General features: G+C 54.2%; 1 protein-coding gene across 1 annotated transcript in view; it reads left to right on the forward strand.

Annotated features, from left to right (window-relative positions):
- Nucleotides 1-9,020, forward strand: part of LOC127482175 (nectin-1-like) — a 57,110-nt gene extending 48,090 nt beyond the window's left edge. Inside the window, exon 6 of the mRNA XM_051812259.1 lies at nucleotides 8,442-9,020. Coding sequence (XP_051668219.1) covers nucleotides 8,442-8,983 — 542 coding nt within the window. The 3' untranslated portion in view covers nucleotides 8,984-9,020. The remainder of the gene's footprint in view (nucleotides 1-8,441) is intronic.
- The last annotated feature ends 4,907 nt before the right edge of the window (nucleotides 9,021-13,927 follow it).

A 13,927-nucleotide genomic window follows, 5' to 3' on the forward strand; every position in this document is an offset into this window, starting at 1 on the left:
GCAAATCAGTGTAGCCACAGGAGTGAGGAAAAGACGTGTGGAGAGGTTTAGGCAGTGTCAGGGAGAGAAAGTGATGTCAAGAAATAGTTGGAAAAAAAAGCAATACCATATGGCAATAGCCTCATTTCAGAGAGTCAAAGGGACATTGTGAGGCATCACCAAAGGGGAAAAGTGGCTGTTGGTGCTTTGAGAGCAGGAAAGGGAAGTTTGTCCCATTCCTTTGGGTAAAAGGAGTGATTTGGTTTGTCAGTGGGTTAATGACAGGCAGTGCTCAGCTGTGGGTCTCAGGGGAGCTGGAAGTACCTCACTGCAGTGAGGTCTGGGCTGCAAACACCCCGGGGCAGCCCAGGTGCCTGTGAGCTGGAGGGGACACTGGGGGCTTCCCAGGGAAATACAGGACAGGTTCCTGGGGTTGTTAGTCCTTCCTGCTGCCCACCCCGAGGCAGTCAGAGCCCTGCTGTTCTGCCAGCAGGCACCCCTGGGAGCCACCCCAGTGCCTGGGGAGTTGTTTAACCTGAGTGTGATGGAATGGGGCTCTCAGGGGGGCTGAGCCCCAGCCCCCTCCACCCACTTTCTATGGTGGTAAATGCTGAGCAACCAAAAATATGAGCCCAGGGCAGCTAAAATGAGCAATAACTCTGTGTTTGGCACCCTCACCACCTCAGTTCCCCTCTCTGTAACATGGGTAAAACCAGGCTAATCTTCCTCTATCCAAGTGCTTGGAGGTCAATGGATGGGATGTGCTAATTAGATGCTAATTACCCGGTATTTATTTATGATCATTATCACTGTAGCAGGCCTTTAATTCACACCTCCTGTCCTGGATCCTTGCCTGCTGAGTCGTTCCTGGTACATGCTTTTCTCTGGGGGCTGTTTCCACAGCTAAAGGCAGTGGAATAACAAAGCTCTTGGTGCCCAACCCTCCCAGCTGCCTGAAGCCAGGGGAAGGTCATGGCCAAAATCAGCTGCTGGCCATGCCATGGGAGTTGCCACCAAAGGCACAGCATTCCTGGGACAGTGCAGGCAGTGCCTGGCACAAACTGAGCTGACTCCCTTCGGCAACAGAAATCCATCCCACGCAGCAGCTCAAACACTGGGGCACGTTTGGAACAGTGAGCAGAGGGCAAAAGCCTCCAAACTCAGCCCCCAGTCACAGAGAAGGAGGTGGAATAGTTCAGAAGACTTTGAGACTAACAGGCTCTCTGCACCACGTCTCACTTTCCATTCCTGCACAGCCTGTGTGTCCGTTCCTCGCTGTCATTCTGTCTGTCCAGCCACCCCCTATCACCTGTGGTGTTAGGACACGTGTTCCCAAACACCACACACACACAGCCTTCTCTTGACATTTCCTGCTGCCACCTGGCAGTTTGGGATGTGTCTCAGCACCAGAGCAGCATTGCAGCCCAGGTGGGCTGCACCAACTCACCAGCACAGGCACGGGGGCTCCTCTGGGCACGAGGGGCTGTGGGTTCCCCCTCTGGCTTCTGGAAGTGTCTCCCTTCCTGGTGGTTTTTCAGAGGACTAGTAGAGCATTGTTCTCACGCTCCATCAGCACAGAGCTGGCAAAGGAAGCGGGGACTGGCAGGATTTTGGGGTTTGGGTTGGTGTTTGCCTGCCTGTAATCTCAGTTTGCCCCCAAAGCTCCGAATTGTGGGGTTGAGGTTAAATGAGGGGGAATGAAGGGCACACCCATGGCTGCCCTGGCAGGAGGGATTAGCAGCCAACCCAGTAGGCCAGGCCTCCACCACATAAAAAAAAAAAAAAAAAAGCAAGCCTTTAATAATTCATGGGATCTGAATATGTTTATCCAGCTCTCCCTGAGGACCGATTAGGCCAGTGCTGGGGAGGGCTCAGCCCTCCTCGCTCAGCTATTACAGGTACATTTGTTTGGGTCTTGCAGGCAATTTAGGGATTGTCAGTGGACCACGAAACCTCTTTCAAGAGCTGCATGCAATAAATGGAGTTCAATCTAGTGAGCAGCCAGCCTTGGGAGGAAAAAAAACAACACAGAAGGCTGATGCAGAGAAAACTCTGCAGCAGCTTTTCCCCCTTCTGCCTCCCTGTCTCCCCGCTCCTGCCACCCAAAATCCTTCCTCCAGGCCCCAGAGAGGAGGAGGGCAGGGCTGGTTCTGGCCCCTGATGGGGAAGGAGACTTGTTCAGAGGGAGAAGGCTGAATGCTTCTGTGAGAGTTATAGCACATTAAAGAGATTGATAAGTGGAAATTTAATATTTTATTCCAGCAATCTGTTCCTATAATAGCTTCCCCTGCCTTGCAGGACCTTTGTCAGGCGTAGCCAAGCCATGTAGTGTGACATGTAACTATTTATTGCAGGCGGGTGGGTGACATAATAAAAGGCTGTGGTTGGAGACTGCCCGTGTGTGGGGTGTGGGGGTCCTGCACAGGGGGCTGGTCAGGGCCAAACACACCTCTATGACCCTAATTTGTATCTTGGCCATGGACACACACAGCTGTGTGACCCCTGTGTGCATCCTGGCCACGGACACACACGTGTGTGACCCCAGTGGAATCCTGGCCATGGACATACACAGCTGTGACCCCCATTTGTATCCTGATCATGGACATACACACCTGTGTGACCCCACTGGCATCCTGGCCATGGACATACACACCTGTGTGACCCTGATCCTCATCCTGGCTGTGGAAATGGGCTTCCCAGAGCTGCCTGCACAGAGGTGCCCTGCTGCACAGTCATGTGTGTGTGCAGGATTGGAACACCACTGCATCTGCATGTGTGTGCGTGCATGTATTTAGGAACATGTGCTTTTCTGTGTGCAGCAGAGCATGTCCATCCCCTGTGCATGTTTGTACATACATATTTGTGTGTGTGTTTGTGCAGGGGACGTTCACCTACTTCTGTACTGGCTTCAGCACAAGGAGAGAGATGTTAAACCATCCCTTCTCCTCATGGACCTTCAGAGGAGAGCTGGGGGAGCTGGGAGAGGCTGTGCCAGCCCTGGCCTTGGATGTGCTACAGGCTGGGGGGGAAGGAAAGGCTGGCAGGGGCTGATCACACCCCCCCTGTTTGCTTGGCTTGCAGCAGGGAGTTATTTACACACCAGCAGTGATCTCGTCCCAGCAAGGTCACTGCAAACAGCCCCTGGGCTGGCTGGAACCCTCTGCCATGCAGCAGCAGCAGGGCTTTGCTGAGGCTCAGAGCACACAGGGAAAGCCCTTTCTGGGAAGTCCTAAATCCCAAGCCTGAAGCAGGTGCTCCCAAAGCCACACCACCGGCCAGGCAGCTTTAAGTGGGAGGATGTATGGCCTGGGGGGGCTGCAGAGGAACAAGCCTGGGGGGTGTCTGTCTGATTACAAGCCTGGGGGGTGTCTGTCTGATGCTAATCTTCCGGAGTGTCTGCTGCTGCATCCTGTCTGGTGGCATCTGTGCCAGCGGGAGCAGGGCTTGATTGACAAGTGATAGGTGACCTGACAGAGAGATTAGAACCTAAGACACGTTTGGCATCTGGCCTGGAAGCTGTCACACTCTGAAATGCCAGTGGCAGCTGCTGAACTTCTGGATTAGTTGCCAGTGGTTTTTCCACACCCCCGACCACCTCCTCTCCCTCCATCTGCGCGAGGAACCCCTGGAAGGGAGAGGAAGGGCAGGAGCCCTTGGAGCTGGAGGTGGGCATGCAGAGGTGCAAAGGGGAAGGCAAAAGGGCAGCAGTGCTACGGGCTTCTCAAATTCCAGGCTGAGGCAGGTCCAGAGGTATCTCCTTATCTTCACTCGTGTACACAGCACGGGGGCAAAGTCCTGGGATAATCTGGCGTGGACTCTTCCGGGCAGGGGAAGTTTACCATCAGCAATCTGCCTCTTAAAAACAACACCCACATAGTCATTGTAGTGTTTGCTGAGGCCAACTGGGAACTGGGAAGCCCCATGAATCCACTGGAATTCAGGTTCCTGCTCCGTTGCAGCGGGTGTTTGGTTTTGCAAGGTAGAAGGAAATCCAGAGCCTTCCTCTGGAAGAGCTTTGTGCAAGGAGCAGCTTGGGCTGACACATGTCCAGAAGGTGATTTCTCATGGAGTTTGACATTTTCCTCAGTGCCCATGGCTGCAGGGAGAACTTTGGCTGGTGCTGGGTTTTTCCTTGGACTTTATGATTGAAGGCAAAAGGATGGAAATGTGCCTTCAAGAAGAAACGTGTCCACAGGAAGTAGAATCTTTTAAAATATCCAAGCAGTGTGATGAGCAGGAGGGCTTTTGAAAGCTGGTTTCCCGTGGATCTGCATATCACAGAAGAATTACTTGGTGTCTAAAAATGTACTTTTTCTGATCTGGGCCCATCCTGCCCTTTGGGAGCAGCCTCTTGTCCCTTCTGGGTTCTCTGATGTCTAATGAGGTTTAGCTCCCACCTCTACCAAGGATCCCTCTCCAGCTCTCACCAAGAGCTTTATGAGAGGGCTAATTTTGGTTCATTCTCCTTCTGTCAGATAGCACTGAAATCGGCCAGCAGGTTCAAAAGGCATTAGATGTGGGATTGATGGGCAGGTGGGATGATTTGCATGCGCCTCATTTTTATTGGAAGCCAGCCACGAGAAGAGAGACGTGATTTTTAAAAAGTCTTTATTTTCGAGGCTGCTCAGTGCTGGGGAGGGTTTGTCCCTGCAGTGGCTGCTCTGCTGTGCCCGGGGGGTGCTGCAGGGGGAGGGCAGGAGGTGCCTGGAGCCGGGGATGGAGGGATCAAAGAGAACCTGTGGGCTCGGCCGGGTGCCAGAGCGGAGCCCAGCGTGACCCCCCGGCGTTCCCAGCTGCTGTCCCAGAGGTCCAGCTCCTGGCACGGGGACAGGAAGCTGGGCTGAATGCAACAGCTGGCAGAGCCGGGCACGGGCAGATAGTGTTGCTGCTTTAATTCCTATTCATACAGCACTCCCTCTTTTTATGAGGGCTGGGGGGTGGCAGGAGGGGGGGGAGGCTTTTTATGCTGGCATTAAAGCCTGGCTTGTTCCCCCTCCCTCTGCTCTGCTGTCTCCTGTTTCTCCAGGCCGCTTTTCACAGTGGCTTTAATTCTCTCCAGGCTCTTCCTAATGGATTTTTCACATGGGGGCCCCCAATCACGCTCAGGCATCGCACCAGTTTCCAGAAATTTCACGCCCCCCTTGGACACAAAAAGAGGGTTCCTTTTCCCACACTTGCCCCCTCTCTCTGCCCAGGCTGCAGCGCTGCTCTCTTTGCACCCCAGACACGAAACCGAGTGGGCAGAGGGGTGAGTGAGTCCCCCTCTGTGGGGGCTGGAGCAGTGGCTGCATGTGGAGAGGTGCCCACTGTGAGCCAGACCTGTCCCAGTCATTGATTAACCCGGGAGCTGGATGGGGGCACCGTGGCAGGGACCCAGGCACAGCTGACACGCTGCTCCCCGCTCACCACCTGCCTTGGCACCAAGGCACCTTGTTGCAAGGCAGAGGCATAGCCCTGCCTGGGGAATGCTGCTCCCTTCCCAGGGAACACTCCTCCCTTCCCGGCTCATCAGCCAGAGCTCATGGTGAGGGTCGCCGGCAGTGCCCACCCTGCTGTGGAGCCAGCGCCGGTCTGTGCCGCCATCCAGTGGCAGTGCCGGGCTCTGGAGTGGCCAGGACCCCTCCTCCCTGGACCACTGGCCCCTCGGTTCTGCCTGTCCCCCCACCCCGGGGTCACCCACCTTCCCCATCACACCCCCGGAGCCCTCCGTGTGTCCGGTCCGGAGGGATGCGCTGGGAGCAAACCGTGCCTGAGGAAGGGATGATTTCGGCTGCTGGCTTGTGATCTTCCCCGTCCTTCCTCTCCCTTCTCTTCCCACAGTTCGGGTTTGTTTTCTCTGGCATGGGAACTGGGCCACTGCGAGGAGGATGGGGATGGGACGGGAGCAGAAAATAGTTCCTTCCCCGAGCGACGTGTGAAAGCCAACACGGCGGCTCGTGCTCGTGCTCGTGTCCACGGCGTTGGCAGTGCCAGGGGGGTGGCACGTGGGTGGGTGCTGTCTCAGGGGTGGGCAGCACAAAGGGCAGGAAAAAATAAATATCTGTAAGAAAAGGTAGAATAACATCCCTCTCTCCCCCTTTTCGCTTCGCACGGCCAACCTGGACTGCTAATGAGGCTTTTGAGGGAAAAGTGGGCCAAGCTCCTTCAGGGATCGGGCACAGAGTGCCCCTCTCAGATCTGTGTTCCAGAGCAGGGAGGCAGAGGGACACTACACACCATGTCTGGGTCTTCTCAGGGTGGATTTTGGGGCCCGTGGTCCCACGCACACCATCAGCCTTGCTGCAGGGAACAGCAGGGCGGGAGGAGGCTTCGGATCGGGGCTGTGGGAAAATAAAACAGAGAGCCCCTGGGGACTGAGCTGCTTGCCGGTCCTTCCCTGGTCCCACTCAGCCTCCAGGTGGTCCCTGCTTTGTGCACAGTTTTGGGAATCGGGCACCACGGGCTTGCAGAGGCTGTGAGGGCAAGGAGCAGCCCTGGGAAGTGGCTTGGGCAGGGGGAGAAGGAACAGTGTGGTTGAGGCCGAGCCCTCAGCAGCCAAGACCATGAGGGGATGGACGTGACTTTTCCTGCTGTCCCTGCAGAGAGGTTTTCCATTAACCAGCTGGCTGTGACAAGCCTTCTGTTGATGCAACATGTGGTTTTGGCTTTCCAGAACCCAGCCCCAGCTCCCTGTGCTGAAAGACATGCCCTTGCTGCTGCTCCAAAGGCTGTCTTTGGAAAAATGCTGGCTCCTGCCTGCACAGCATCTTGCTCCTCATTGTGGCTGCAGCAGGGACCCCTCCATCTGCCTGTCCCCAGCCCACTGTGCCCAGTGGGCTGCTCTCTGTGTGGGTTCAGCCTCATGAGGCTTTGCTCGAGGCAAGGCAGCGCTGCAGGGACCAAGATGCTGTTGTCGGGTTGGCGTCTCAAGAAAGGCAGGAATAAATCAGCTTTCAGGCACAAAAAAAAAAGCCCCATTTATGGATCAGGCCAACAATTGCTCAAACTCAGTGCCCTTGTCCAAAATCTGCAGCTGTTTCAGGAACTACCTCTGTTGGGGGGAAGCTCTTTTCTCCCCTCTTGCTCAGCTGCTGGGCTAAGCTGTGCTGCAGAACCCCACTCCCTGCCAGCAGGGACGTGAAGAGGGGTAGGAGGCAGACACTGCCTCATATCCCTTTGGAATCTGCTCCTTTGAACCCCTCCTTCCCCATCTCCCCATCCTGGCTGCTCTCTGGGAGGGCACGTTGAGATTGCTGCTCGCCCTGCCCCTCTCCTTGGCTGCTGGAGTAAAAAGTGAGGGCCAGGAGGCTCTGGAGCAGCACCAAAGGTTTGCAGCTCAGAGCAGGGCTGGCAGACAGGCCTTGGGGTGGGAAGAGCAGTGGGAGAGGTCTGAGCCTGGTGTGCAAGGGCAAGGCTGCCACGGGGCATTAACCAGGCGCCTGCTGTCTAAATTCAGAGGCAGGTGAAGGACTGAACAACCATGTGGTGCTTAATGCCTCGTGGACACGGGTGTTCAACAGGCACTGTGTGAAAGCTGAGTTTGGCCAGGGGCTGTAACTGTGCCCAGGGAGCTTCAGGAAGTTTATTCAAGTCCTGGATCAAACTTTATCTGCGCCAAAGTGTAGGTGTTGAACTGCATGAAAGGGAAGAGAGCTGCTTTCTCATCTCTTTTTCTCTTTCTCTTCTGAGTTATTTATTTTTTTTTAAATGGGTCAGGGTAACTGTAGGAACAAGATTAGCATGAGTAGTGGCACTGGGCTGGCCATGGAAGACAAAGAAGCAGTGGGAGGTCTGTGTCCCTGTGCTGCAGAGAACAGTCACCAGGGTCAGCACACGGGGTCAGGAGCCAGCAGGACTCTGAGCAGCCACACAGCACTTGTGGGTGTGTGGGTGGGAGATCACAAGGTGCTGGTGCCTCCTGCTCTGGACTAAACTGGTTGTGGTCCGGGCTGGGATGCCAGGAGGGGGATGCCAAGCTGGCAGGTCCAGTGTGGCACCTCCAGGAGCAGTTGTGGCATCTCGGTGCCCACTGCTGGAGTGGGCTGTGGGTGTAGCTCCCCACCAGGAGCACTCTGGGGCTGCCAGTGCCCTCTGGGCAACCGGAACTGGAAAAATGTCACCCGGTAAAGCGGAAAAGCGTCCGGACTCAAGACACTGGGCTGGTGGGATCTGAGCACGGCCGGAGAGACCAGGTGGGGTGGGGAGGGACAGACACACTGCTTCCAGCCCCCGGGGCTCCTGCATGAGGCTTGGCCAGCTTGGCACGGCACGCTGCGCTCCCCTCGCTAAGGCAGAGCTGACCCCCGTGAGGACGCCCCTATTCCCTTTTCCCTAGTTTTTCCCTTCCCTGTTCCTTACCCTCATCTTCCCACCCCCTCACCCCCCCCTCCCCTCCCCAGACTGGCAATGAAAGCATGGAGGGAGGGGCGCGTTTCCGCATGGTTTGACACTGTTCCCCCTTCCATCTGTCTTTTCCTACCCAGAATTCCCCTACACCCCGTCTCCAATCGATGATCACAAATCCATGGTGCAGCCGAACATCCCCACACCGGTGATTGGGGGCATAGTGGGCGGCGTCTCGCTGGTCCTGCTGGTGGCCGTGGTGCTCTTTGTGGTACTCCGGCGCCGGCGTCACACCTTCAAGGGTGACTACAGCACAAAGAAGCACGTGTACGGCAACGGCTACAGCAAGGCCGGCATCCCACAGCACCACCCCCCCATGGCCCAGAACCTGCAGTACCCCGACGACTCGGACGACGAGAAGAAGCCGGGCCCGTTGGGCGGCAGCACCTACGAGGACGAGGACGAGGAGGCGGGCGGCGAGCGCAAGCTGGGCGGCCCCAAAGCGTACGAGGAGGACGCCAAGAGGCCTTACTTCACCGTGGACGAGGGGGAGGCCCACCCCGAGCCCTACGACGAAAGGACACTCGGCTTCCAGTACGACCCCGAGCAGCTCGACATGGCCGAGAACATGGTGTCGCAGAACGACGGGTCTTTTATTTCCAAAAAGGAGTGGTACGTGTAGCCTGGCACGGCCAACACACACACACACACACACACACACACAACACACACACACACACGAGTGATGCCCTCCTGCTCCCCTGCACCCCTCGGAGCTTGCACACCCGCGCTCCCCCCTGCACACAGACACACACACGCTCGCCCCCCCGGCCAGCCCCAGCACAGACTTTTGGACACTTCCAGCACTGGCAAGGAAGGGCTGGGGCAGGGAAAGGAGGGGCAGCTTTGCTTACAGATCGGTTGTTTTTTTTTGGGGGGGGGTGGGGAAGGCATTAAAGGGAGGCGGGAGGTTGGGTAATTATTTTCTCTCTCTCTCTCTCTCGGTTTTTCGGTTTTTTGTTTTTTCGTTTTCGTTTTTGGTTTTTTTTTTTCTGCTTTTTAATCTCTCGACGACTTTTCGTCCCCTTCTGTGGTGTTTGTATTGGTCGGTGGCTTAGGTGTTACTCTTTGCTTTAAGGACTGTTGCCCAGCCTGTATATTACACTCTGTTTTGTGTCTTCATGTCTCAGAGTGCCCTTCGGCCCCACTCCCCTCCCCGAGGGTTCCTCCTCCCGCTCCCACACCCCTGAAACACTGGAATTTGTTTGTATGTTGTCTTGTTTGTTTGTTTTTGACCTTGGGAGGCGGGGGCTGTCCGTAGGACAGAGGCCAGGAAACTTTATGGCAATGGAAACATAGGTGCCATTTTATCAGGTGAATGGATTTGGTTTTTCCCCCTAATCACTTGGGGTTTTTTTTCTTCAATGGGGTCTGGGTGACATTCCCATTGCCTGCTGCACACCTGGAGAGATCCACACCCAGTTTTTAATGACTCAATAAAAGGAAAATGAGGAGAAAGGGGGGGAAAAAAAAGCCCTAGACCAAACCCCAGGTGCATGGGCTGATAGCAGAGCAGGGAAACAAAACTGCCATTTTCCCTCCACAATTTATTATTTCCTGGCTTTTCATTTTCTGTCTTTGTCTGAGTGTTCTTTTAAAAGAAAGAAGAGGAGTATTTATTGCTGACATTTTTCCCCCTGTGATGGCTCAGAGAAATGCTGGCTCTTTTTGTTCTTGTTGCTGTTGTTGTTGTCAGTACCAGCCACAGAGCAGTTCACTGGGGGCACAAGTCGGGCACACACCGACTGGGGAAGGGACCAACCGAGAACACTTCACTTCCACACACTCACTGCCTTCAGCTCTGCACACCCTGGCAGGGCAGGATCAGCCCCTGGCTTTGGTTATACCACTAAGACTTAATTGTCATGTGTTTACACTTTTTTTTTTAATTATTATTCTGGTCAGAGCATGGGGGTGCTTCTTCTTTCTCTCTCCCCCTCTCTCTCTCTCTCTCTCTCTCCTAGCAACAACCTCAGCCTTGGCTGTACCACATAGTTGGCATTGATTGCCACTTCTTCAATATCACATCCCTCTTCTAAGCACAGGCTTGGTAGACAGGGTAGGAGTGATTGAGCCTGGGGTATTGATCTCGTCTTCCTTCCCTTGAGCCACTGTGTTGTGATGGGGAGGTTTGGATTGCTGCTATCTCTGCTCTGTGGATAAATGGGATTCCAGACTTCAGGGCCCTCTGTCTCACACCGACCGTCTCCAAAATTAGATTCACTGGGTTGGGGCTTATTTTTCTTCTTGTGGGTTAATTTTATTTTTTTTTTTTTTAATTTGATGTATAAATAAATCTTTGGTTTGAAAAGAAATCCCCAGTTTTCTGAGCTGTATTATCATGCACATCTAAAAATAGCAGGACTAATTCTCCTCCTGCCTTACCCGCTGGGTTTTGTTCCATAGCATCCAGTGGTTTATCCTGCTACAAAAGGGAGGGTGGAGAGGCAGACCCACACAGATGAGTCAAGGTCAGATCTCTGATCCAGGCAGCTTCCAGTGCTCCCCTTCACCATGTGGTGCTTGGTCCAGACCACATGAAGCTCAGCCTGAGCCATCCACAGTTTGTCCCTTGCTCTGATTGCGTTAGTGGGGAAGGGGAGTGGGAAATCCAATTGTTGGGCTGCAATCTTCCTGCTGTTCCTGCCAGCCCCTCAGGCTTCCTGGCTTCTGGCAGAACAGCCACATGCCACAGGAAGGCTGCTTTATGTCCTCTGGAAGGCAGGGCAGACAGAGATTCCCTTGAGGTCTCTCAGGCTGAAGCTTAAAAAAATGAGGCTAAAACCTTCCTGGGTCCGTCCACTGCCCCCAGGAGCACCCTGCTAGCAAGAAACCCCCCAATAAAGGACATAAAATCTCTTAACATATCTCTGATGACTAGTAAGGGCTGGTGGTTAGGAGTGGGAATGGCTTCCCTCCAGTGCCTTGGGATAGCAGCGTGTACAGGGCTTTAATTCCCCCAAGGAATCTGTAATCTGGAGCAGGGCAGGGCAGCACAGCTGAGGGTTGTACCCCAGCCCCAGCTCACCCCAGAGCAACACGGGGTGTGCTGCAGAGCCTGGAATTCCCAGCCAAGTCCTTCTCTCAAGTGAATAATCCTTTAGGTCTGAATTTCACAACCGGGCTCTGAACAGGATTGTGACAGTGTCCCCAACACCAAACTCTGGGTGGTCCATCACCAGAGTGCAGTCAGTGGCACAGACCCTCCTCTGCAGATTTCCCCCAGCACAGACACACTCTGTGAGGGGATGGGTTTGGAAGAAAACAGCCTTTTATGAAATCTGCAGAGTCCAGCAGTGATTCTTCATGTTCTTCATTAGTCACAGGCAGGGGCCACTGCTCTGAGCTGGCAAATTCCCATTGCACTGACCCCACAGGGAAGCTGTGCCCTAAAGAGCAAAGGCACAAAGCCTGGCAGACAGAGCAGAAGGGCCTGGGAGAGAACAGGACAGTGGGGATGTTCCCAGGTTAAGGTCTGGCTTTCAGGAATCATGAACAGGGAGTCCTGAGCAATCTGCTTTGGGGAGTTATTCCTTTGCATTTGGAGGTGTCATTTTTTGAGGTGGTTTATTTGCTGCCTACTCACACACTGTCCACATGGTTCACTGAATGGGGCTCCAAAAACCCAGGGAAAGGAAAGGAGATAGTGGAGCAATGTGGGATTTCCAAGCTCGTTCCCTTCCTGCTGCAGCACATTTTTTTCCTCCCCAATAGTGCACCAGCACAAATGTAGGACTTAGCTCAGCCACTTACCTCGTCACAGTGGTTCAGAAAAGGGATCAAATGATTGTTTTTCATCCAGAACCTGAACAAGCCTGGAGTGGAAGATCCTTAGGCAGCCTTGCCTGGCCCAGCAGTGAGGTGCCCTGCAAGTTCAAGGTTCAGGAGTGCATTCCTCTCATCCTTGGGCCCTCCAACATTGCTCCCTTGGTGCAGTTATTCCCTGCAGCCATGGAGAAATGCCACCTCTGTGCTGTGATTTGCTTCCTGCTGTCCCCTGCAAGGTCAGCTAAATGGCCAAGAGGCTCTTGGGGTGGCAATTAGCCAAGTGATTAGCCATTAATCCATAAAAAAAGGCAGAAGGAGAAAGAAGTGTGGGGGTGGAAAATCAGATTGATGTTCCATCTGAGATCTGTTTTGGTGCTGTAATAGCATCACTGTCTTCTCTGGGTTAAATTGCTCTGAGGGAGCCCTTGAAGGGAATTAGATCAGGTTTTCCAGGAAGAAGGTGGTACCTGTCTCTACCTGGGAGCTCAGGAGAGCTGCCAGATTGAACAACACGTGCTTCCTGGGGGGTTCTGCAGGGCAGGGAAGGTGCTGGAGACCCTGCAGTGCTCACCTTGCAGGCACAACCTGCCTGCTGGCCCCGGGGGTCTCCTGGGCTGTGAGGGGGTCAGAGGGGCAGTCTGTTCTTTCCTCAGGGGATGGGGTCACTTGTCCCTTTGTGCCCCAGTGTCTGGCAGTGGGCAGATTGTGTCAGGCTGGAGTTTCACAGCTCCCAGGCTGGGTGACCCCTCTGGGACCCTCAGGTGAAAAATCCCCAGCTTCTCCACCCCCCTTTCATCAGAGGTGCTAAGGAGGCATAAAAGGTCCCCACAGGACCAGGGAAAAGAGCAAGTGGAAGCTTCCAGCTGGGAGAGGGAAGCTGTCCCTGTGCTCTCAGTGCCCAGCCTGTGCTGGCTGCCTCTCCTCCCCGGTGCTAGGGAGCTGCTGCTCTCCAGGAACTGTCCCATTTCACACCAGTCCCATCAGTGGTACCTGGGCTGGCTTTTGTGCCTGGGAAATGCCTTCCCCCTGCTCTGGGCTGGGTGTCAGTGCCTCGGAGCCGTGGCCAGCTGCCCCATCCATTGGAAGGGATCGTTTTTGGGATCCCCGGGCTGGGCTCTTGCCAGTGAAGAGACATATCAGAATGGTGCTTTTCCCCTTCCCAAGCCCTGATCCTGGCTGGCAGCGTGGGGCAAAGCCTGTGGCACCTCAGGACCGAGCTGGGGGTGTGTGGAAGCTGAGCAGGCTGAGGGGAGCTCAGGTTGAGCCCCGAGGGTCCCGTGACCCAAAACACAGGTGAATTCGGGCTGATCCCCCAGTTCCTTCCCTGTGTGTTTTCAGGGAGCTGTACAAGCAAACCCATCTGTGTCACAACCCAAAATGAGCCTGTGGTTTATGTACAAAGACATCCCAGCTGTTTTCCTGCTGGGGCTTATCTCTAGGATTATTCATTGCAATTCACCCCGGTGATGTTATTTTCCCTTATTTAATTACCAGGGTTTTTTTCCCCCTGTTAAGTTATTTTCATTCAACCAGGGGGGAAAAAAAAATAAATTAAAAAAAGAAACAACCTGAGGATTTCTTCGTGAAATAAATCAACAAACTGAAGTGGTTACACCAAATTGATTGCAAAGACATAAGGGACAAAGGGAGCCATTTTCCTGATGTTGAGTCAAAAAGAAACAACAACTGTTCTGCAGAAATCACAGAGGGTTAGAGAGAGAGAGAGATATTCCAAAGATTGATCTTCAAGCAATTAGAGAAGGGAATGTGATTAGAACAGGGGCTGCTGCTCTGCTTT

Source organism: Manacus candei, unplaced genomic scaffold (genome assembly GCF_025592945.1).
Source record: "Manacus candei isolate 608988 ecotype Guabito, Panama unplaced genomic scaffold, ASM2559294v1 h1tg000086l, whole genome shotgun sequence".
Taxonomy (NCBI): domain Eukaryota; kingdom Metazoa; phylum Chordata; class Aves; order Passeriformes; family Pipridae; genus Manacus; species Manacus candei.